General features: G+C 42.7%; 1 protein-coding gene and 1 long non-coding RNA gene across 6 annotated transcripts in view; both read left to right on the plus strand.

Moving 5' to 3' along the window:
- CRAMP1 (cramped chromatin regulator homolog 1) overlaps positions 1 to 24127 on the plus strand; it is a 41122-nt gene that overhangs the window by 6323 nt on the left and 10672 nt on the right. For all 5 annotated transcript variants that reach the window (XM_083412497.1, XM_083412495.1, XM_083412499.1 and 2 more), the window contains exons 3-16: positions 5465 to 5658; positions 6498 to 6651; positions 8206 to 8289; positions 10530 to 10578; positions 11983 to 12068; positions 13541 to 13664; positions 14343 to 14424; positions 15007 to 16284; positions 17641 to 17815; positions 18795 to 18976; positions 19665 to 19739; positions 20470 to 20551; positions 21558 to 21662; positions 22818 to 22990. In XM_083412497.1, the coding sequence (XP_083268623.1) occupies positions 5465 to 5658; positions 6498 to 6651; positions 8206 to 8289; positions 10530 to 10578; positions 11983 to 12068; positions 13541 to 13664; positions 14343 to 14424; positions 15007 to 16284; positions 17641 to 17815; positions 18795 to 18976; positions 19665 to 19739; positions 20470 to 20551; positions 21558 to 21662; positions 22818 to 22990 (2843 nt within the window). The remainder of the gene's footprint in view (positions 1 to 5464; positions 5659 to 6497; positions 6652 to 8205; positions 8290 to 10529; positions 10579 to 11982; positions 12069 to 13540; positions 13665 to 14342; positions 14425 to 15006; positions 16285 to 17640; positions 17816 to 18794; positions 18977 to 19664; positions 19740 to 20469; positions 20552 to 21557; positions 21663 to 22817; positions 22991 to 24127) is intronic.
- LOC310664038 lies at positions 12123 to 12586 on the plus strand. The gene is made up of 2 exons (XR_014504757.1): positions 12123 to 12203; positions 12376 to 12586. It is a non-coding gene; the product is annotated as an uncharacterized lncRNA (long non-coding RNA).

Genomic DNA, 24127 nt, shown 5'->3' on the forward strand with positions numbered 1-24127 from the left:
TGTCCTTCTATGTGTGAGTCCATGAGTTAGTGAATTCTGAATCCTAAATTTAAAAACGGACATATTGGCTAATCTTTAAGCCTAAATTTCCATATTGCAGATGTTGATGGGTGTGATTTCCATATATGTGTCTGTGTGTGATATAGCTTATAAATTAATGATACATGTGTGAAATTCATGAACTAGACTCTCAGGCAGGCATGTTTTAATACAGGGGTCGGCAAGGTTTACCTCACCTGGGCTGGTTCACTCCAGTGGAGATCCCTCCATGGGCCAGGTTGCGCGTGCACCTGCAATTTCTGGCATCTGCGCAGATGCGATTTCCTGCACCGTGGAAGCAAGTCCCTGTATCGCACTGCGCTGGTTTAGTGCAGCACGCGGGGACTCGCCAAGCGGGCAGCTTAGTTTGGGGGTGGCTCGTGGGCCAGTTAAACGACCCCCGTGGGCTGCTTGTGGCCCATGGGTCTTAGGTTGCCAGCCCCTGTTTTAATAGTTCCTACATTATATTTATCCATGTAAAGCTATCTGTATTTGCAGAAGTGCAGCATTTTAAAGCCCCTAACAGTCTTTGGACTTTCTTTCAATCATGTAATGAAGCATCAATAAGCATTCTTTAAAAAACCCAACTTGGATAGCTTTTTCTTTCAATATCTTGGAGCTTTGTTTTGACTTGATCTGATTCTACCTGCATGCAACAATAGTGGCTCCTCATGGGAATGCACATTCCCCTTAAAAAGGATTTCTCTAGCCAGGACAGTGAGTCAGGATGAGCCTGTGATGAGGATGCATATCGAGGTGCTTCAGTTGTGTGTGTTCAAACCCACTTTTGCACACCAATTTCCCTTGCCGAAACGGGGTGCGTTAACTATTTTATCTTTCAGAATTTTAGCATATAGATCTGTGGAATGCTTTCAAAATTCAGCATATGTGCTTACTTCAACTACGGTACACCTGACATCACCAGATTTATTTATTTTTTGTTATAGCTGAGAGAGAAATACAAAAAAATAATGAATTGAGATTCTGCAGTTTTATTGAAGTGTCATGGGACACTTCTATCTGCCCCCTTCTTTTCTAAAATGCATTTCCACTCCCTAGTTATCAATTTGTAGATCTCAAACAGGTTTTCCCTCTATTTCTGGATTTGTTCACAGCATCAGTGCAAGTTGCAGGCAAGGTAGAACTGCATGGCCTCCACTAGAGCTGTCCTTCAGAATCCTTGCTTTGCCCTTGTGTTCTAGTGGAATTAGAAGCCATTCTTATGTTGATTTAGCAGACAAATTGTTCAGGAAGATAATTTCACATTGTTTTTCAGGGAGTGCTCCTTTCAAAATCCATATATATGTCTTCTGGGAATGTTCAAGAGAGGTGTCAGGAGAGAACTAACGACATGCTCATTAAACCTAGTGTTTAATTTTAAGTGGTTGCTAGCTGTATCCCATTGGTTTGAGCTTGATTGTGTCTTAGTAATGAACAACCCTTAAGTGATGTGTTCTTGTGATATTTATATTTAGAGCAACCTCTGATAGGTTCGATAGCCAATTATAAGTTTTAGAAAGTGCTAGGTTACAGTATTATTTTTATTTCAAGTATTTATATTCTGCTTTTCATCAGAAATCATTTGCAAAGCAGTTTGCAAAGTAAACTCAAAATGAGATAATGTGATACAATATATAAAACAATAGAATATAATCAGGATTCCACTTGCTCAATGCACTTCTACTCATTGCTCACAAAAATTCCACGCTCATCTTTCAATCACCCTACACACATTCACCTACAAATGCACACTCCTTCAGTTTCAACTATTATGATAAAATAGAGTTAAATGAAGAAAAATGTGGAGTACTCTGGGATGGGGGTAAGAACTGCATCCCTGTTAAATCTTTACAGTTTTCCTGCTGATTAAATTTTATACACTGTTCTTCTTGTCAGCCATGGCTTTTCAGTAATTTTTTTGTACTCCTTTATCTCTGATTCTGTTCACATGTAATGCTAAAATTACTGCGGTGAGTGATAACAGCAGCCCCACCCCCCAAGGAAAATTCTATAAATATTTCAGAACCAATAGTCAAGTGTCTTTTAAAATTTTTAAATTTTGGACATGAATTGTGAACATTTTTATCAGCATAATTTACTGTGTTTTCTGTGGTCAGGAATTGTTTCGCATCATAACCCTTCCCATCTCTGATTCGTAGTTGCAAGAGATCGCTACAGATACTCATCTTGGTGTGAAGAAGGGTGAGGAATTTGTGACCCTCCAGATGCTGGACTCCAGCTTCCATCAGGCTCAACCAGCATGGCCAATGGTCATGGATGATGGGTTTTGTAGTCGACAACATCAGGAGAGCACAATGTTGGCAACCCCTAGATTAGCCCTTGGCTGAATTGTTCTTATGCCTTATTTTACAATAGTTGTGGAATGCCAGTTCAGACATTTAGAATGGCTTGAAGCACAAGATGTACTGCTTTATGAAAAAAATGGCTGACAACTCACTTGGGGCGTGTTCTCAGGGGGCATTTCACTGCTGCTGAGTTCTGTTTTAGTGCTACATTTTGTACAGCTGTCTTGCCACTTTCTCTGTGTGGGTTACAAAGGCTACATCGTGCCTAACATGTAGCATGTGAAGGCACAGATTTTGTCGTGCCCTAATAGACAGCTAGTCAGTGCATCTGTACAAAAGTATCCTAGCAGTAATCTAACCTTTATGTTTACAAATCTTTGGGGCCAGAATCCTAAAAAAAACCAAGCTGATGAAATTCCATTTAGTCAGCATTAAGTATCCCATGTATAGGATGCAATCTTGGCTTATAAAGAAAATGATACCTATTGAGTCTGTGGATTGTAAATCTCACCCTTTTAGAATTACATAACTTTTCTGCTTCATAGTTTTGAACAGGCAATGGTATAAAGCAGTGTCATCTCAGATGTATTCATATTCATTGCTAAGACCATTTGAAACCAAGATTACCTACTGATTAAGTGAGCTTGACACACACACTGTTCTAAAGTGGAAATTTTCAGGATTCTGATAGAAATCAGCAAGGTAATCATGTGCATGCCAAAGAGGTGAGTGTTGCTCACCTCTCTTTAGCACAATGTGCAGCTCCACCCTCACCCACCCAAAAGAAATCCAGGAAGTTTCTTTCCAGAAGTCTGAGGGTATCTGTTGTCCCTTTGTTGTTGCTGATGTTCATTTGCTTTAAAGCAACCTGATCTTTATCTTCGAATTTTTAAAAGCAAGTTTGTCTCCTGGCTCTTAGATGTCAGTACCCACTGAAACTGGCATATAGTTATGACAGAAGATCTTATTTTTAACACGTCTTCCCCTGGAAACTATCCAGGTTTTAGGTGTTCTTGAGTTGCTTTAACTGTTGTTTGTTCAAACCTCCTCTCTACTCAGCTGAATTCTTTCATTATATTGATAGTCTCCCCTCATTGCTTTATCTCTCACTCTATCTGCCACCCTCACCTCCCCAATGTCTTTCAAATTATACTTCATTAATTCAACATAAAATGACATTTCCCTCTTCGCATTCTTGCACTAAGTTAGAATGTGATACCTGTGTATTTTTAATGTGTAACTCTATTCTTTCTTGTGTGATATGTTCTACATTTTTCATTGTTGTTTTCAGTTTGAATGACTAAACTGAGTCACTGCTGGTATATACACCAGTAGACCAACACAAATAATGATGTGGTGGTGCTGTAACAGTGATTGCACCAGATACTAATTATTTACGAGCTGGACCAGTTCTTTATACCAGTAGGCGTTGGGACTGGCATGGTATATATCTCGATATAGCACTTTTAAATTCCACCCCACCCCCCAATCAGTGCTGCATTATGCAACTAGTGTTGTATTATAAAAGTAGCGGCTCTAGGCCTAGCCACTAAGAATGTCCCCTCTAACTGATGGAAAAACCCAGTTTTATGAAAATCATGAGCCCCAGGTGAGCATGTTAACCTGTTCAATAAATTTAGTACTCATCAAACAGGCATGATCATTGTTGTTTGAAGAAAGATCAGTCAAGTGCAGGTCTTTGTACAGAGCTCATAGATATCACTCGTTGAGAATCTCTAGTGAGCAATTTGTGAGAAAGTTATTTCTGATGAATGTGTAGCATAGCTACCTTGCGGAAATTTTAGCTTCCCACCCACCCTCTTAAATGCGTCGTGAGACACCTGGCAGGAAATGCGGCAGTTTGATTCCCTGTCACATCCTCTTGTGACCAAGAAAATTCTCTGCCGAAGCTGTAATTCTGGTCCAGTGGTGGCTTCGCCTAGGATGCCACTGCATTGGGACATGTAGATGGAGACTTCTACCAGAAGTGGGCAAGTCTACTCTTTTGAGAGCCCCACCCTCCTTGGACATCACATTCAATGCATCTTGCATGCCACAGTAATGCCAAAAAGAAGTGGCATTGAGCCTACAGCCAATGCATGCATTTACTTATTTTTTATTTTAATTCAAAACATTGTTACCCACCCTTCATTGATCCTGATAAATTATAGATATCTCTTTCTATAAAACAGCATGCTTTAAAAAAACAAACAAAACAGAGGCAGCTAAAACAGTCACCCTTTCAGACCTAAAATGAGTAAACAGGTGTTTGGCACCAAAATGACAACAATGCTGCTGACTGTCCTGCCCGTAAGAGGAGAGCATTCCACATACTGGGCTCCACCACAGAGAAGGCTCTGTGAAACTTGCTAGCACTTTCCTCCCCAACATCCATTATAGCTTTGGAAACTGAAAATTTTGATGAGAAAGTATCTTTCTGGTAGGAGGATTTGTACATGCCCAAAGGAAGGATGTATGAGAGTTCCCTCTTTAGGAAGGTCTGTTGCTTTAAGAGTACTAGAAATGGGCTTAATGCATTTCAACCTCCTTATTCAGTTTTGTTATCCCAGCCCATTAACCAGCCATCACTTTTCCTGAATTCCTTCATAGTAACATTTGGAATCTACATAATTTCTTACCTTTATGAGATAGAAAATACAGGAATTTGCCCTTTATAATTATGGGGTAAATAACAAAGGTTTCCACTTCAAAATGTACCGTAATTTGTAGTGTCTTATGAGTAGATATGGTTAGGATTGCACAGTGAGTCCTATTGAATCCCAGGTAAGTGGGGTTAGGATTGCAGCCTTAGTGAACAATTGACTTAGTCAACAATAGATGACCCTTGGCATCCCTTACAATTCTATGAAAGTTTCTTTTTTTTAATTTAATATATACTTTTAACAGAATGAAACGGAACACTTAAAAATTCTGTAGTTGTAAAAATAATAATTCTTTTTAAAAAAAAGATTTATACTCTTGCTTTCCAATCATTGGTTTTTGAAACTCTCAAATTTTCATTATTTCTGCAGTGCTACGAAGTGTTGCTTGTGAATTATATGATGAACTTAGTCTCCTTTAACTGAGAATGTGTGTCGTGGTGGTCTTATTTACTACAGGTGCAGATAATGGCGGGAGTTCCTCTGGCAATTCATCAGGAATCTCTTCCAGCACCCCAGCTGGTAGCTCAAAATCTACTGCAAGAAACCTGGGCTCATCAGCGGGAGAAAAGGAAGAAGGCAAGAAGGTTAGACGTCAGTGGGAATCATGGAGCACCGAGGATAAGAATACTTTCTTTGAAGGCCTCTATGAGGTGGGTGTCCTCAAGCGATGTGTTTTGAAGATCAAAACTGGATGCTATGTTTCATTCAAAGGTTGAATACTTGAGTGCTATGTCAAAACAAGCAGAGCTCTCAAGATTGCCATGGGTTCTTCTCGTGTTTGGGGTTCCAGCCCTGCCGAATTCTACTCTATTTTATTCCTCACCCTGTTTACCATATTCCCCTCCCAAAGCAGACACATAGCATTCTGTGGCTACTTAGCATGTTCAGTTCTCATTGGGTGGGGGTATCTTCCATGAACCTAGTAGTTTTCCCTAGTCTATTGTTATTCTCTTGTGTGCTATTTTGGCTACATAAGGATTGACATCCAGGTGGTGAAATACCTTTTAGTTGTTGTTGTTTTTTACTGAGGATAGTAGAAATAATTTCCCCCCAAGTTACTTGAAACTATTATTCTCCTTTTAAGCCAATATCCCAGTCTCTCTGTGTACCTTATACCCATGCGTCTATGATGTTGCCTGTATCTTCAAATGCTTATTCTGGGAAAGGTCATTGGACCATGGTAGAGAAGATCCACAACATGCATTTAAAGCTCATCCTATGCACATTTAAATCATGTGACGACACCCCCCCCGAGCTATCATTCCTAGCATCCCTAACTGCAGATCCCAGTATATTGGACACTTTTGTAAAAATGCTTTCCTAATCCGTTAGCTTCTGCAGATTGCCTATCGGAAGTGGGTGTGTCTGTAACTGTGAAATCCATACATCTCTGATAAATCATCTGCAACAAACATGAATAATAATTTGGACAGCTAGTTGCCCGATTTTTACATTCTGTAGAAAAGTATTGGTATATTTGCTTTTTCAGCACGGAAAAGATTTTGAAGCAATACAGAACAACATTGCCCTGAAGTATAAGAAGAAAAGCAAGCCAGCAAACATGGTGAAGAACAAGGAACAGGTTCGGCACTTCTACTACCGCACCTGGCACAAGATTTCCAAATACATTGACTTTGATAATGGTGAGCATACTGTTAGGTTTGGTTCTGTGGTTGGTACAACCAGACTGTACTATATTGTCCATAAACAACTTGTAGAATTGGGGAGGGTGCGGGGAACCCACTAAGGTTATGTACCTATGCATGGTTTTCATGCTGAAGCTGAGGAGGCTTCATCCTGGTTAGTGCCTAGAGGGGAGACTAGCCGGGGATCCCATGAACATTACCTCAAGTTCCATGCTGAAAGAAAGGTGGAATATAAAAGTAATGAAATGTTTTTGAATAAATGTTTGAGCAGGGGGACGCTGCTTGGATTCATTGTGTATCACATTATTGTGTGACACATAGCCTCTTCATATCCCTATAGTTGGCTGGATGTTGCAGACCAGGAGTCCTACAGGCACCACTGTCCTGCAGTGGTGGAGTAAATTGGTAAAGTCTGGGGAACCTGTAGACTCGGCTCCCATTAGCCATTTGCCATGGATGATGGGAGTTGTAGTCCAGCAGGATCTGGAGGGCCACAGTTTTCCCTTCCCTGCATTAAAACTAGGCAGCATGGTGCTCCCCACCCCTTTTCCAAGGGCTCCTTACTACACTTGAGGTTTTGCACTGAAGTGTTAGACTGAACTTGAGGGAGGCAGGCATGCACTATGACAGCTTTCATCAACTTGGTGCCCTCCAGATGTTTTGGATTACATCAGATCCATGCTCACATCAGACCCAAAACATCTGGAGGGCACAAGGTTAACAGGGTTGCCCTAAGACCACCAACACGTTAGGGAAGTCTTCAGCTGTATGGGAAGTGCCAGCACTGTGGCAGTATGTTTCATTAAAATGACATTGCACTTCCTTTTTTTCTATAAATGCAAATGCATTTACAATAAATTAGAACATCAGAAAAAAATCAGCAAAACACACTAAAATAGCCTAGTCCTTCAACAGTCTGCACCAGGATGACTAATGGCAGACCTTGAATGAGAAGTGTATAGCTTGGTCTGTGGGCTAAAATAGTGAAAGCCCTGCCATTGTACCATTTTGCCATAGCCTCCTTCATAGAGGCTAACTTGCATACCTTCAAAGGGCTGGATATACCCAATTATTGAGCACTGAATCCACCTTGAATACACAAATCATGAACTACTGGGATTTGAGGAGTGTGTGTGTGTGTGTGTGAGAGAGAGAGAGAGTTGTATGTGTATAAAATATGAATATTTTGGAGACATCATTCCCATTAACCTGTGATTTCAAATGTGAAATCTGGTACTAGAATAGACTAGTAATTATGACGGCCCTTTTAAGTTGGTTTTTGTCCAGGTCATTAAAATACTGGAAAAGGTGATACTGATCGTTAGCACATTCCGTCCTAAAATCCAGCTGCAAAATAAATAGGATCTTTACATTACAGCACACTTGTTGCTGTATACCAATTATACCAGTTAACTTTTGTATATATTTAGTTTGTCTCAGGACCTAAGAATTCTTAGATAAGGGAGTGTTTAGTATCTGCTGGCTTAATCATTCTCTAAGTGAATAGTGTTTTTCTTTTCCCTTAACACCTGTGGTTTTCTTTCTTTGCAGTGTTTTCTCAAGGGCTGAAAAAATCCTCCCTGGAGCTCTATGGCTTAATTTGTTATGGGGAGCTAAGGAAGAAGATTGGGGGCTGTAAGTACACAACATTTTAGTGCCATGAAATTAGAAAGTGTTTGGGGTTTTTTCTGTGCTGCCGTGGAAGACTCCTTTCCAACTCTCCTCCCCGGATGTTTCTGGTGCCCTTATTTTTCATTATAGCTTTCTTCGAGTATTTTTCTGTGTGTCAATACTGCTTCAGAGGGAGATTTCTGAGCATAATCTTTTAGTTTGCTCTTTCATGCAGAGTACAAAACAGCAAAACATAAAATATACAAGGACACAAAAAGAAAATACAGAAGGAAGCTTCTGTTGTTTTCTAGGTGTAATTCACATACAGTGAGAGATCTGCTTGTCCCTGCATAACAGAAAGATAATGAATGATATGTATATACAATACAGCTTCCTTCAAAATCGAAAACCTGGGATGATGTCTGTCTTCAGATTTGGGATATAAAAATGAAATACCTTCTGAGTATCCCGTTTTGGTTTTAGCTCTGTCAGCAACAGACTATAATTTTGTCTAGGCTATACAATTTTTTGTTTTTTATTTGATTTTTCTATATACTCTGGCCATACTTAACTGGCGTATCATAGAAGCTAAAATCATTGCCTTGTTTAACCTTTTAGGTAATGAAGTTTACTTTGGACAAATCAAAAGTTAAATCAGTGGTGGGAAATGTGTGGCCCTCCTGTTATTGTTGGACTCAAACTCTCCACAGGCCTCAAAGGTCGGTGCAAAGGCTCCCTGGGATTGCACTTGCAAAGGCTTGTGGGAATTGCTAGATGCTCTTTTCGCTCCATTTTTGCTGTATTTGTGCTCTTCTTAGGGCCGTTTTTGCCCTTTTTCATGCCACTTCTGGGTTTGCAGGAATGCGTGCGTGCGCCGTCACACGTGCCTTGAATGCACATAAATAGGGAGTTGCTTGTATATCGTTCTCTTCCATGTACTGGCTTTCTCCACCTTCATTTTATCCTCATTGCCTAGCTGCTGAGCTAGGCTAGCCTAAAAGTAGTGCCTGACCAAAGATCGCCTACCGAGTTTCATGGCTGTATGGGGATTTGAACCTGGCTTTCCCCAATCCTAGTCCAACACCATAATGACTGCACCACACAGATTTCAGCACACACACACCCTCTTGTGTGTTCAGAATACTGTAATAAGCTTGCATTCATCCCTTGGCCCAAGCCATCCATCTAAATGTGTATATTCAGAGCAAAACAATAAAAAGTGTGCATTTCTCTTACAGCAGAGAACAATCCTTCCTCTAGCACACACTGTTTCTTTGGTGTCTCCTGCTCAGTGACTTTCTGAACTCCCAGTTTCTTTCTTTCATAAGTATTCACATTTTGTCAGCAGGCTCTCCTGCAACAAGACTTGTAAAGGCTGCAAGCTTTCCATAATACTGTGCTGCCTTGGTAACGGATTTGGTGCACATAAGACAGTTGCTTTTGCATACTGGCTTTGTTCAGACGACATAATAAATCATGGAACATGTCTAGGTGAGCGTCAGGCTTGTGCATTCTTCTACCCCCTTCCTTTGGCACAGCTACAAGGAGATCAGCCTTTTCTATCTTTTTTGATTAACCACAGATTGTCATGTCATCCCAACAACCCATGGTTAATCTTAACCATGGTTTGTAAAGCTGGCTTCTTTAATCAAAACTATAGTTAAAAATAACGACTCTTTAAGGTTCAGTCATGACACGTAACTGGTTAATTGAAATTGGGAGCAAAAGCATCTATTCCCATTACAGCTATACTAAAGGGGGTGTTAGGAGTGCAGAAACCTAGGCTTCTTCCTGTCACAGTAAACCATGGCTCATGTCCAAACACAGCAAGTGGAGCCAGCCACACGGGGGAAATTATAGCGTCTGCATTGGTAAATGCCTGACTCTCTATCCCATGTGATCCCCTTCTGTCTCCCTTCCAGTCTCCAACTCTTTCCTTTCATCTTTATGCATATATCAACCCACCATTTCCCCTTTCTCCTGCTAATCATTACTCCTCCTTTCAGAACACCTTCCTCTCACTTTCAGAAGAGGAAATGCTTTTAAAAAAACGAATTCTTATTCAAAGAGTCATGGATTCATGTTTTTTTCAGAGCTCTGTGGGATGGTAGGAATATTATGTTTGTAGTTCTAATTTTTTTTTTTTTTTACTGTTTTGATGTACATGTATGTGTGTGTATACATTCTTTAGAATTGCTTCAAACCTCTTTGTTAGATGTTAGTCAAAATGACCTGCTTGATCTGTTTTTGTTTTGTACTTAAAGGTATGGATGACAAAAATGCAGCTAAACTCAATGAGCTTATTCAAGTTGGGTATGTTTTTTCTTTGCTTTTTAGCATTATCACTGTACAATGTCTAGCTTTTGAGGTGCATTATTATCTCAGGTTGTGAAGCTACTCTGAACGTGTCCGGCCTGAAAAGCACGATGTACACAGATGTTGTTATTATTCCATCCCAGAGCTCTAAGGCAGCAATGGGGACTCCGTGGTCCTCCCAATGTTGTTTGACTCCAACTTAGCCAGAAAGAATAATGTTTGAGAATGATGGAAATTGTAGACCAGCAGCATCTGGAGGACTACAAGTTCTCTACTGCTCCTCAAAGGAAATGAATTTACTACTTTAGGTGTGTTATAAAATTGCTTTATAAGAGCAGGGAGAACTGACTAGTTTTAAAGAGTTTGCTGCTGTTGCTTTGACCTTCTGAAACTACAGTTCAGAAGAAATCACTATGCTAAACCTGAGATGCTATTTTCACTTAATGAAGAACAATAAAAGCGTTACATTCTCTTGTATCCTGAAAAAAAGGTTATAAGTCCTTCAAAGGTGTCTTAACATAATCACAGATTCAAAGCACGCACACGTGTGTGTGTGTGTGTGTGTGTATATATATATAGGTATAGGTATACACACACTAGATAGACACATTACAAGTTATCGGGGTCTTTCTCACAGAGCAGCTGGTGATAGATGGCCTTATTGGCGAGGGCAATTCAACTGGAGCAGGAGTGGGTTCGTGGCATTGTCTGCCTGCTTCCCTCTCCTCCTGGGATCTTTCCCCAAGGGCAGTTGATGGTTAGCCCAGTGGTAGTGAGGAGGCAGTCAAGCTGGAGTAGACTGGTGGTGATTTCTTTGCCTGCCCTTCTCACTCTGATACGTATAGGCAATTTTTCTTGCTCAGATTGTTAATAGTACAGCCGTTACGCTCCACAAACAGCAGGAGAAGAATAGCTCCCAAGCAACCATACTGTGCTAAGAACAAGACATCACAGTAAAAGAAAGCTCACGTGGCTGCATCTCTCCATCTGTAGCGAGTTGAATCTCCCACCCACACCCTTAGTTGGATGCAGCATGAAGTACAGCTTCTATTTCTGCTTCTCGCCATGTTGCAACATTGTTCTGCATGGCATTTGAAATAGTACTCTCTGCAAGCGCTAATTATGTTTTCTGAAGGATCAGCACAGATGCCATATGGGTTTCACAGTGTCCCAATATGCTGAATCAGATTAGTGGACACTAGTAATTGGTGACAAGGTGCAGAAAAATAATAGCACTGACTACAGTTCTCTGTAGGTTACTGTGGCGTTTTCTGTTGCTTCAAAACTACGGATAGTGTGATACCTCAGTAAATCTCCCAGAAACAAGTATTCAAGTCACATTCAGAGTTGCCGTGCATGCTTCTGGTGCCCTCAATTTTCCCATTCTTTTAACATTTCTAGGGCTACAACCGTACGCTACAAAGGGAGGAATCTTCGCATCAAAGCCCCAATGTGCAGAGCTCTGAAGAAACTCTGTGATCCAGATGGTATGTAAGAGGCTCTGGGAGAAAAAGAGGGTTGAAACAGATCACCAAGGGAGAGACCCAGTGTTAGAAACTGATATATGAAGGCTAGTAGCTAAATGGCAACTTAAACCTAGGTTATGAGCACAACAATGGAATGTCTAGGCACACTTTTTTATAACAAGAACATAAAGCTGAAAATGAATGAACTGCAGCTAAAATATTATGCTCATTATTCACATGGTCTAGTTCTTCCCCTGCCCACCCCTGTACGAGTGTTAAGAGGGTCTCTTCTCCAGTCTTCAGAGAGTAGCTAGAAGCGAGGAGGTAGAAAAAGGTCCTCCTTTCCTTCCACTCTGCAGTTTTAACCAGAAATCTTAGGCGCAATACTGCACCCAGAGCTCAGAAACTGCTTGCGCTAATGAAATTCCCTGCCGCAAAATGCACCTAGAACAATGGGAGCTTAGGACACTGGAGAGATCCAACTGTCTCTCCAGGTCAACTCACAAAGCAAAATGTGTACTGAACTGCCCTGAGACCTCTGGATAAAGTGTGGTATATAAATTCAATAAATAATACAGTAATAATAATTGCGGTTTGAGTGGACCCATGCAGGGTTTGGTGCATGCTCTAGGGGTCGTGTGACTCCTTGAGGTGGAAGAAGGGTGTGATTCCTAGTGTCTGCATACACTTATGTTTTCATAAGTGGCTTGAGAGGTGACAACAAATAAATGGGCTTTGAGCTTTGTGAGGAATCCTGCATTCGTTTTTGCATATGGATCCACAAATGCCAGTTTGGTTATACAAACTGGTCTTCGGTGACAATAGAATTGGTTTAGAAAAGTGACTTTATTAATACGTCTATTAAAACTCCATTGTGTAAAACATGGTGTGGATGTTTCTTAGCCTCCTTTATGAAGTCCATTTTGTTGATGATAACGACCACTCCTCCTTTGTCTGCCTTCTTAATTATGATGCCAGTATTGTTTCTGAGGCTGTGGGTGGCCTCACACTCTGTACAGCTCAGATTGTGCAGTATATTTTGCTGATAACTTCAGCTTGGGTGTGACAGCAGAAGCACCTTACGTGAAAAATTAATCCAGTGTTCCAGGCATATGGAGTGGCAGCCCAAGCAGAATTCTTATTCCTGTGGCATTAAGAAGTATTGTTGTGTTTCAGTGAGCTCTCCACTGGCATGTTGAGAAGATGGTAGAATTGTATTGATGCACTGCTTGGTGTCATGGCAGAAATATTTCTTGAATCATGGATGAAAGTGTCAAAGGTTTTCTCTTACTAGTTATTCAGTTTTAGTTAATATACGACTAAAAACCTTTTATTATTATTAGTGTTTCTGTTAGAAAATCATCTCCCCACTCCTCATCCCAAGAATACTCTTACGGATAATTTCCTATGCTCTCTGGTGGATGTCAGGTGATAGGATAGCCACCTCTTATTTGTGGGAATAATTCAGGAATTTTCACTGCTTCTTCCCTCAGGCATTAGTGATGAGGAGGATCAGAAGCCAGTGCGTCTTCCACTGAAGGTCCCCGTGGAGCTGCAGCCACGGAATAATCATGCATGGGCCCGTGTGCAGAGCCTGGCCCAGAATCCACGTCTCAGGTTTGTGTGTGTGTGTTGTGCATAACGAAAGCTTGGGAGCTGAATTTTGAATATCATTGTCACAACCTGTAGACTACTTTAGCCACTGCTAGCAAACAAGTGACTCCATCTCCTGGATACCTGTTACTGTTTTGTATACGGTGATTTGTTCATTAATGCGAATAGAGCCTGCCTTTGCACATCACAGCAAACCATAGAATGGTTTATCGTGAATGTGGAGATCACTTCTGCTTTGCTCCTCCCCTATCACAATACCTGGCATTGCATTGCATTGCATGTGAACCTGGGGATCATAGTTACTTTTGCTCCAGACACACCAACACTAAGAACAAAACCTGTCTAGCCTCATCAAGGATTGTTTGGAGCAAAGCAAACCATGATCCCCAATTAGGACATAACACTAAGCCAGGGATGGTGGCTTGATGTTCTCACAGTAGGAAAGGAGAAAAGTGGGGGGCATCTGTACATTCATAGTCAACCGTTAGCTGTGGTGGGAATGCAGCTGGTATTCTTTTCCCCTTGCTCCAATGAATGGGAAATTAGGGAGTACATGCCCACCTGCGGAGAGAGGGAGTCTGTGCTTTACTTAGCTTGTACTGTGACTTCTATACTACATTGTTAGGGGGACATAATTTGCTGACTCCTCTGTGTGGTTTTTTGTCTTCTATGGCTTGCCAGGATGATCGTAGAGTTGCACCGTAAGGTATCTAGCCTCATTGAGTTCCTGAAACAGAAATGGGCTCTCCATGAGGTGCGCATTGTATCCTTTTTCTTGCTCAGAAATTTGTTTGGCCTTTTGATTTCGTGTTCTGGGGACAGCGCTCGACATAACTAGCCTTCTTGAAAGCCATTATTGTTCATTAGACCCTTACTGAATTTATGAGACAGGGTGCAGGATCCCAGGCCCTTGAGACCCTCTATTGGTAGGACTCTTCCCCAGGTCATGCCCCTCACCATCCCTGCTCTGCACCCTTCGTAAGCAGTCTGGAATGTATCACTGAACTGTGATAATGCTTCCTACTTACCTAGATGGTGGATGGAGAGGTGTGGGGCTGGGGTATGTGTGTTGGGGAGAAATCTCAGGGCTTTCTGTGAAGAGAATGTAGACTACTGTATCACACATTTCTTGTTGTGCTCGCTTTTGTCCTTTGGCCCTACCCTGCACTGGCATGCAGCCCCTGGAATGTCATCCATAGGGGAATGTGGCCCTTTAGCTGATAACGGTTTCCTGCCTATGTTATAAAATATTTCTTTCCCACTTGGGTCTGTGGGAGTGTGGACTGTAGAGAGACTTTCTCTCCTCTTTTAAGTGTTGCTGTGTTCCTTAATGTCCTGTATTTAGCGTAAAACACTAGCAGAAAGGCAACTACAAGACTCCAGGGATTCTGAAGCAAGTGGCAGCTATTCGGAAGAGAAAGTGATGCTCCATCTCTTCCCAGGAGAGAACTGTACGCTTACACCCCTCCCTGGGGTTGCCAGGGTTGTACACTCCAAAGCTTTCTGTACAGTGCATTGGCAGGAATCCGGCCGATGCAAGCAGAATACAAAGGACTCCCTCTTGCTGCCACCTGCCCAAATTCTAGGCATACAGAGCGGTCAGGGGACAGCCAGAGGGCAGGTGAAATACCCTCGGGGAACAGAAGGCAAGGGTGGGACCAGGGCCGAGAGCACTACAGAAACAAGTAGAAACACTCAGTCCACATTTGAGGCAACTGCAAACGCTGAGGACTGCTCCTCAGAGGCTGGGCTTACCGAAGGAGCATCCCTGTGTCTCAGTGTTGCACATAGTCTTGATAAGCCACTGTCCGGGCTTCAAGATCTGAGTGGGAGTCTTGAAAAGCCGGTTCCCACAACCCATTGTGCTGAGGGTAGGGAGGCACCAGCCGTTGCACTGGCGACTGGGTCATCTTCTGGCAGTACAAACTGTGACTGCGGCAGCATCCCCCCTGATTTGGAGGAGCTCTCTCTGCTTGACCCATTTCCTCGGTACATGAAATCTTGCCAGGACCTTATTGTCCCAGAGAAGTGTCTTTGCACAGATAGACTGAATGGGAAAGATTTTGCCTTGGCAGGGCACTCCCCTCCCGGGAGGCTCTCGTCTGGGAGCACAGAGGCTGGCAGCCTCAGTCCCGCACAGCTGGCCAGAGGTGGGGTGGCATTGCCCAGCTGCGGCCCATCCAGAACTGAAACTCAGGCCCTCCAGTGCTGCGGACCACAAACGGAAATGTGTGCTAAGGAGCTATCGGACGTAGTAATGGAGGACTCTCAGGAGAAGCCCAGCACCTCACTGCCGCCACCGCCGCCGCCACCACCTCAGGGACAATTGGTCGCAAAGTCTCTCAAGGATGACCCAAGCCGCCTTGTGCAACAGGTCAGAGAGGAGGGATGGAGCCTGCGGACCTCTGAGAGCCTTACCTTGGCTGAAGTCTACCTCATGATGGGCAAACCGAACAAGCTACAGCTAGAGTACGATTGGCTGTCTGTCTTGGGGCCGGAAACCCAGGATCCTGGGGAGCAGATGCCTGAACCTAAATCTGTTTCTCCGTCAGCCACCTGTCACAAACAGAAACTCCTCAACTGCCTCTTAAAACTCATCTCCACTGAAGTTAACCCCAAACCAGTAAGTATAATTTGCATTGATGCTAAGAACCACCGTATTCCAGTTTGCACAGTTTTTGGACCTCAAAAAGGCACAAAGGGGTTAACTTCAGGAAGAAGGCAAGGGATAAGGGGGTCTTTGGGTACACCCTGGAGAGACCTTTCCGTTTTTTATTTCTGCCTTGTAGAGGACAGCACAGTAACTGCTGCTCTTCAGCTACTTTTTGGGAGTAGCTTATAAACATTAAGCCTCATAGCAAAAATTAAGAGTGGTTTTTAGAGTACTTTCCAATGTGGTAGTGCCCATAGGTCTGTGGAGCTCTAATTTATATGGCCTCCTGCCCCTCATCTGGTGTTCTGTTTCCTCTTTTGACTGCCTTCACGGTGCTTTAGAGAAGGAAGAGACCACATCCACCCTTCCAACCCCACTGTATCTCTCAGCTAACAGCTTGGGAAAGGGAGCCCAGCTCTGTGCCCAGCAAAGGGACTAGCAGGCCATATTCTGCAATAAAGTCCCTCAGCAAGGGGACATAGAGGGACTGGAAGTTCCATTGCACTGTGTTGCAGCCTCCATTGGAGGGACCTCTACCATTGCCCTCCAGCAGCCATAGGGTGCTTGGAAATGTACTCTGCACGACTATGAAAGAGAATATGAGAATGAGTGCTTTGTGTTTGCTTGACACAAGACTGGAGGAGATAAAAATTTCAGAATACATAATTTTTTCTACTATAATGTTAATGGCTGCTTATGTTTTTATTGTTTCTTAGCTCCTCCTCCTCATAAACTGACAAACCCCAAGAGATGCTAAGTTGCTTATATTGCAGCAGAATTAGCTCCATTTGCAGCAAATTTCACAAAGAAAATTTAAATTGTAATTACTGTCTACATAAAATCTGTACTACTAATATACCAAACGTGGTGATTTTATGGCAACCCAAATTATGCGTGATACATTTTATGTTCCTAAAATAACAAAGTGGTTTGCAATCTGTAAAGAGTGTGAAAAAGAATCATTTCCTGTTTTTCTGTTTCCCCCACAATTTCTGTTTCCTCCCCCCACCAAAAAAAGAGAAAAAGATTCCTACCCTCTTGACCATGCTTTCAAAATTTCCAGAAATTTTACAGGTAGGATAAAGTGAAAAGGAGTGGTGGGACTTTTTGATGTTGCTGGATTGTAGCTTCCATCATCCCTGACCATGGGCCATGCTGTCTCCTTGCTGATGGGAGCTGGAACCCAACAACATCTGCAAGACCACATGTTCCCCACCCCGGTTTGCATAGACACACTACCCATATCTATGGCAACGTCCTCCTCCTCCCTCCACTTTCTTCCAGCATGCAGCTGTTGGGATTCAACCATTTTCTCTTTCTTTTCAGATCCCTGAAATGAACTCTGTTGCAACATCTCCCATAAAGCCCACTCAAGAGGAGCATGCTCTGACCCCTCCTGGCAAGGTTATTGCCGTTAGCACCCGGAGTCCAGGCTGTGCACGCAATCAGCCTGCCCTCCACAAGAAAACCTTTCCCCCCAGTATCGCCTCCAGTTCCTCAGGTGAGTCAGTTGTTGAGATGAACTGGTTCTGTGTAGCCCTAAGACAAAGTATTAGTTTTCAGCATTTCAACCATTCAGGAAAGCATTGGTCTGCCATGGAGTCCTGACACATCTGTCACAGAATCTCTCTGTTTGCAGAGGACTCCAGAAATGTTCTAGGCTGCGTGCTTACTTCACTCAGGGTGCAGGTTTAGGTGGGCTTGGCTGTTGTCCTACATAAACATAGAAAGCATTCTGACCCCATACCCTGTTGCTGCTCATGATAGATGAATATTAGAAAAGTTGGACAAGTTATCTTTCAGAGAAGCTTCTCTGCTTTTACTAATCTTTTTTTGAGGAACCTTGTTAAGCTTCTGGGGATTTTTCTGCAGAAAAATTGCAGAGTAGTTGAGAATGTCTGTACTTGAAGCTGTGCTTGCTTGATTTGTTTTTCTGATGTTGATGGCTGATGGCGATAGAGGCTATTTTGACCAAAGCCAGATTACCAGCCTAACAAGGCCCTAGCTTAGGATCCATGATTTTCATTATATACTGCTGCAGTCTATTTATATTTCACTTTAAAATCATCAGTTATAAAGTGGCTCTTCTCAGTGACCTGGCCCATGATTTTCATAATACAGTGCTGCTTTGTTGAACAGGAAAAAAGCATGTGGTCCACAGGGATCCCAATGTGTATCCATTGAGCTGTAGGTCTGTACTCTGAGGGAAGACAACTGATTTTATCTCAGAGATGAGGCAGGAATAATGTGGTGGGGGTTTTGCGCAGGGGGTCCTTTCCAACTCTGCAGTTCTGTGATTCCTCAGCTGTTCGTTCCATGAAACGTCATGATAAGGCTACTCAGTTTCTGATTAATTTGGCTCACCCTCCCTAACTACAAATGTGGATTGGTGGAAGCATTCTTTGCCTCCAAAGATTTCTAATTGGAAATTGCACTTGACTAATTCCCATGAATGCTTGTATTTTTATTGACCCTACCAGGTTTGAGAAATCACTCTGGACCTCTCTTGGTGGCTGGTCCTTCAGGTTCCACGAGTGCAGATGCAGATGGTGGCCTCTTTGCTGTTCCCACAACTCTCCCACCCAACAGCAGGCATGGGAAGCTTTTCTTGCAAAGTAAAGAAGCAGAGCTAACCTTCCGGCAGCGCTTGGATACAATCAGTGTAAGATTTATTTATTTATTACGGTATATGTTGAACTGTAAGGTGTGCAGATGTGATCAAGGTGCTCGTAGGGAATAAATACAGCTGCCCCCAAAACTTGCAGATCAAGAGAGAATTTATTCCATGCCACAAACCAAGTCACCCTGTTTCGATTTTGGAAATGCTTTATCTTCCTAATCTGTTTTAGAAGGCCCTGGAGTTAGGCTGATCTGCGTTTGGTAAAAAAGCTTGGTTGTAGGGACACAACGCGGGTTTCAGCCTAGAAGGGGACTAACCCATTCCATGGTGCTCTCTTGCTTCACTGTTTCTTTATAAATGGGGTTCAAATGCTCAAGTCCTCCTACATACTCCACAGGCAGAAGCATTCAGCTTTCAATGAGCTGCCTCTGGTGTGGGGAGCCACCACTGCCCTAGAGTTCTGCCCTGCCTCATGTGCAGCAACAGGGTCTGCACTGTCTGCTGCCTTTGGTTCAGGCACCTTCAACCTGAACTTCCCTTCCCTATTTACCAGCATAGGATGGGTGGAGAGCCATGGGGAAGCAGGTGTTCAAGAGTAAAAAGAAGGTGCATTAACACAATGTATCCCTGCCTATCTAGGCTGCACTTTTTAGGTGGCTAACAAAGCCTCAAGTCTCTTGCCTGATGAGCAAAATGATGTGTGTTACAAGTTCCCTTTGTTTCTCTTCAGATGCAATCTGATTTCTTCTTGCCAAAGCCGAGGAAACTGCATAACAGACATCTGCGAAAACCACTGGTAGTGCAGGTCAGAGGAAAGACTTAATTGAAATGTATCTCTTGCATGTTGAGTAGTTTCATCTAGTGGTTTTCATATTACCTTTTTTCTTTTCTCTCCATCCACATGGAGAGTTCCTACTATTTCCTGCTATGCAATGGTCTGCTTTTTATTGTGCAAACATTGCCAGAGACTCTCAACTAGTGCTTCCTGTTTCAGTATGTGTTTCAAATGGGACTCATGCAAATACTTTCAAGGAAACCAGAGAAAGGCATTTCTTTATCATGTCAGATGGGTCAGTGTGTGAGACCTGCATCTTCTCAGAACTCATTGCTGGTGTTTGATTCTGACATCGTAAAGGCATGCATCTTTGACCATCCTCTAGTGTAAGAATGAGGAACCTTTTCCCACCCAAGAGCCCCATTCCCTTTTGGGCAGCCATGCACAAACTACATGCCAGTGGTGAGTGAGACCAGAGGCAAGAGTGGGCAGAGTCTAGTGTGTGATGGAAAAAATTAATATTGGTAGCACCCCTGAACCATCATAAATGTACCATATGATGCTTTTCCCTGTGGTCATGTGGGAGCTATCCATGATACCTGTCCTAGCCCCACCCCAACCTAGGAGATATAGGGGAAACATGGTCTAGGATCCTAAAATGTTGCCTGCCATGACCAGCAGAGGATCATTCATGGGAAGTTGCCAGTGCAGAATTTCCTAAGTTGTTGTTTTTAAAGGCATCTTGCCTTGCCTTTTTCAGAGAACGCTGCTTCCCAGGCCATCTGGAAATTCCTCCCAGCACGTCTGTTCCTTCTCCATCTTATCAAACTCTTCTGCAACAGGTGAGCTTCAACTGTGTACATACTCCAAACAGGGTGTTCAGTTTACAGTGGTACCTCGGGTTAAGTACTTAATTCGTTCCGGAGGTCCGTACTTAACCTGAAACTGTTCTTAACCTGAAGCACCACTTTAGCTAATGGGGCCTCCCGCTGCTGATACGCCACCAGTGCACAATTTCTGTTCTCATCCTGAAGCAAAGTTCTTAACCCGAGGTAATATTTCTGGGTTAGCGGAGTCTGTAACCTGAAGCGTATGTAACCCGAGGTACCACTGTACTTTATGAAAGACTAGTGAAAGACTCTTCCACTAGTTTCAGCCCCTCCCTCTCAACCCATCGAGTATTTCACAGCCCTTTCTGTGTTTTACCACCCCAACAGCCCTTCGAGGTAGGACACTATTTTACTTGTGAATGCAACCTCCTCTCTGAGGAACCTAGAATAACAAGCACACTTGCAGGGAAGTAAGCCCCATGGAAATCTGTGGATCCTGTTTCTCAAATTCTGCACCGTTAACACCCCTGTGAAGTGTGTAAAGATTAGAGGCTCACAAGACTTGAATATTTTGAGGGCGTAAGCTTGTGTTCCTCCTATTTCTTGCCTATTGTTCCACTTAATTTCACAGAGTTCTTCCTCTCATGCAGAAGGACAATATTGTCGGTAAAAACATTGAAATGGAAGCTGGATTTGCTTTGACAGTAGACATGACACTTTGTTGTGGACTCTCCTTCGCTGGAGGTTTTTAAGCAGAAGTTGGATGGCCACTTGTCATGGATGCTTCAGTTGAGATTCCTGCATTGCAGGGCGTTGGACTTGATGACTCTCAGGATCTCTTCCAATAGTACAATTCTATGATTATTGTAGGTGCCATTTGCAGTAAATGGTCCTGTCTTCTGTATGTCCCACTGGGGAGAGAATGAGAACTGGCCATAAGGAGGGGTGTAGCTCTTTGGCTGTCTATGACAATGTTTTCCACCTTTAAAAAAAATTCATGCTTTTACTTCGTTTTTAGGAAGAGGATCTTTTCGGCCGATCCAGTCTTCACTTACGAAAGCAGCTGTGTCCCGTCCCATTGTTCCCAAGGTCCTTCCAGCTCAAGCCACCAACCATCTGTCCAGTAGGTTTCTCCTTGGAAGGCGGTGGTTCGGGGAGGGCAGGTTTAGCAGGAATGTTATGGTAGCTATAATGACAGAAGCGACTACTCTTAATCATTTTACAGCCATGAATTTTGTCTTCTCTCCCCTTCTCTGATTTCCTGTTGCAATCAATAAGTACAAGTTTAGATTTTCAACTAGAACGTAAATGTTTTCATCTAGCAGAAGCAGGAATGCCTTGCCCTGAGAGGCTGAGCCGCAACAATAGCCTTCTAGCAGTCAGGTCATTGGGTTGTATCCAGTACTAGTTCTCCTTGGATTAGACCCATTGAAAATAATGGAAATGGCTAACTTGGGTCCATTAATTTCCATGGGTCTATTCTGAGTAAAACCAAGTTGGATACACACAACTGCTATTCCTCTTACAGAACTACAATTCACAGAGTGGTTTAATAACCAATCCGTCTTTCCAGGGAACTCTTGAGAACTGTAGCTTTTGGAAGGGGAATAGGTGTCTCCTAACAACTCTCAACTCCCTTAACAAATGCCATTCACAGGATTCTTTGGGGAGAAGTGGAACAGCCATTGGAAGTGGAACAATACTGCTTTAAATGTCTAGTGCAGATGGGGCCATCTGATTTTTTGTTTGAGGAGGCATTTAGATGGCAGAGGTGTGGATGATGACTCCAGATTTTGTAGAGCAACCACCCACAACAATGTACCACCGGATTGCTTTCCTTGCTTGCTACATAGTTATTGAATATAGTACGTACATATTCATTCTCACAGGATATGCCTCCCTAGATGATAGTGGATAAGATTGTATCCTTTAAATTTAATAACACTCCTTTCAAGCTGCTGGAATTCATACCAGTACAGACCTCAGAACTAATAGGACCAAAGGCATAATTACCTGCAAGATATATCAAATTGAAAACCAAAGGGAACACTGAAATTTTTGCTCCTATAAGTTGAACTGAAAATTTGAGATAAAAGGCGCTGAATTGGTGATCTATATTAATAATTCAGTGCCAGAAAGAACTACTAAAAATAACTTTGGCACATATCAACTCCTACAGAAAAGCTGTTAAGACCTATTGCCCATGTATAAGACAGCAGTTTGACTTCGTGGATTGCTGAAAGAAGACTTCTCTTAGCTTTCTGTTCTTTGTTCAAAGGTGCTATTGACTTAGCAGCCCAAAGTGCCGGTATTATTCCTGGCAGTCCTTTGCCTGTTCTGGATACTGAAGGCCTGTCGGGCGTATCCCCACTGTCACCGGATGCAGTGACCGCGGTGGTTTCAGGGCAAGATTCAACAGCGGCACATCACAACGGAGGCTCCATCGTTGCGGTCAGTTTTCTTTTCTGTTAAGGCCTACAAAGTTTAATTCTTGTAGAACGGATTCTAGGCTACTGCTGGATAGAACCTTGCAATGTGCATGATAGACTAACATGGCCAAAAGCCCAGCGATATCCCCCAACATCGCTGTGATGGCTTGTCTATTATTTTCTCCCTCCCTTGGACCTGCAGTCAAAGAGTTTGATGCTTATTTAAAATCAAAGTGTGAAATTCAGCATTTCACTCCCTCCTCTTACTGCTTTATTCTGTAATTTTCTAGACTGTTCAGCATTAACAATAACAAAAAACCATGAGCAGTACACAAAATAAAATGCAGCATGAAATAAAACATATATAAATGGTATAGAAACAATAAAATATAACAGAAGCACAAAAAACCTCAACCTTAGGGGTAAGGAAAGGCGTGAATCCAGGGTGAAATGGCTCAAGATAATAAGTTTCCTCCAAGAATGTGCAGCTAAACTCTCATTATCCTCTGAAGTACCTTGCCCAGAAAGAGGGCATTTTCAACTGGACAATATTTGTCAAGTAGCTTAGGGTCCTCTGCAGTACACAGTTACCTTCATTGTGTACATTCCTAATCAACAACATGTTGCCCCTCTGGGGAACCTGTAGCACTCTGGATGATGTTGGACTACAGCTCCCATCATCCCTTACCATTGACTATACTGACTAGGGCTCATGGCCATGATGTCACCTGATGGATTAAATCCTGTGTTAACTGCTCGTGCCTGTTCCCAACAGGCACACAAAGTCAAACTGAGAAGAATTTCACTCCACTTATCCTGCTCAGTTCAGCTTGCAAACCGCTTCCTTTGTTCAGCAGCACCTGACATCAGGTTATAAGTGGCTGGCCTGTGTACCTGGCAGATTTGGTTAGTAAGGACAATCCTGATAAGGATTTGGCCCGTGGAGCCAAAAAGGTTCCCCAACCCTCCTGCAAACCATGCATTCCCCTCCTTCCATGCCATCCAGTGTCTTGGATTTTCCCAGCATGTTCTAAAATTCTGGCAGGAAAATCCTCATGGGGCGAGCGTGTTACAAATGATACGTAAAACTGTTTCAGCAAATCTAAATTCTGAATTTGGATTTCTTTGGCAAGGTGGATTTTGCTGGGGCAGGAACTGA

This window comes from Podarcis tiliguerta (genome assembly GCF_965153285.1).
Source record: "Podarcis tiliguerta genome assembly, chromosome: 14".
NCBI classification, from domain to species: Eukaryota; Metazoa; Chordata; class Lepidosauria; order Squamata; family Lacertidae; genus Podarcis; species Podarcis tiliguerta.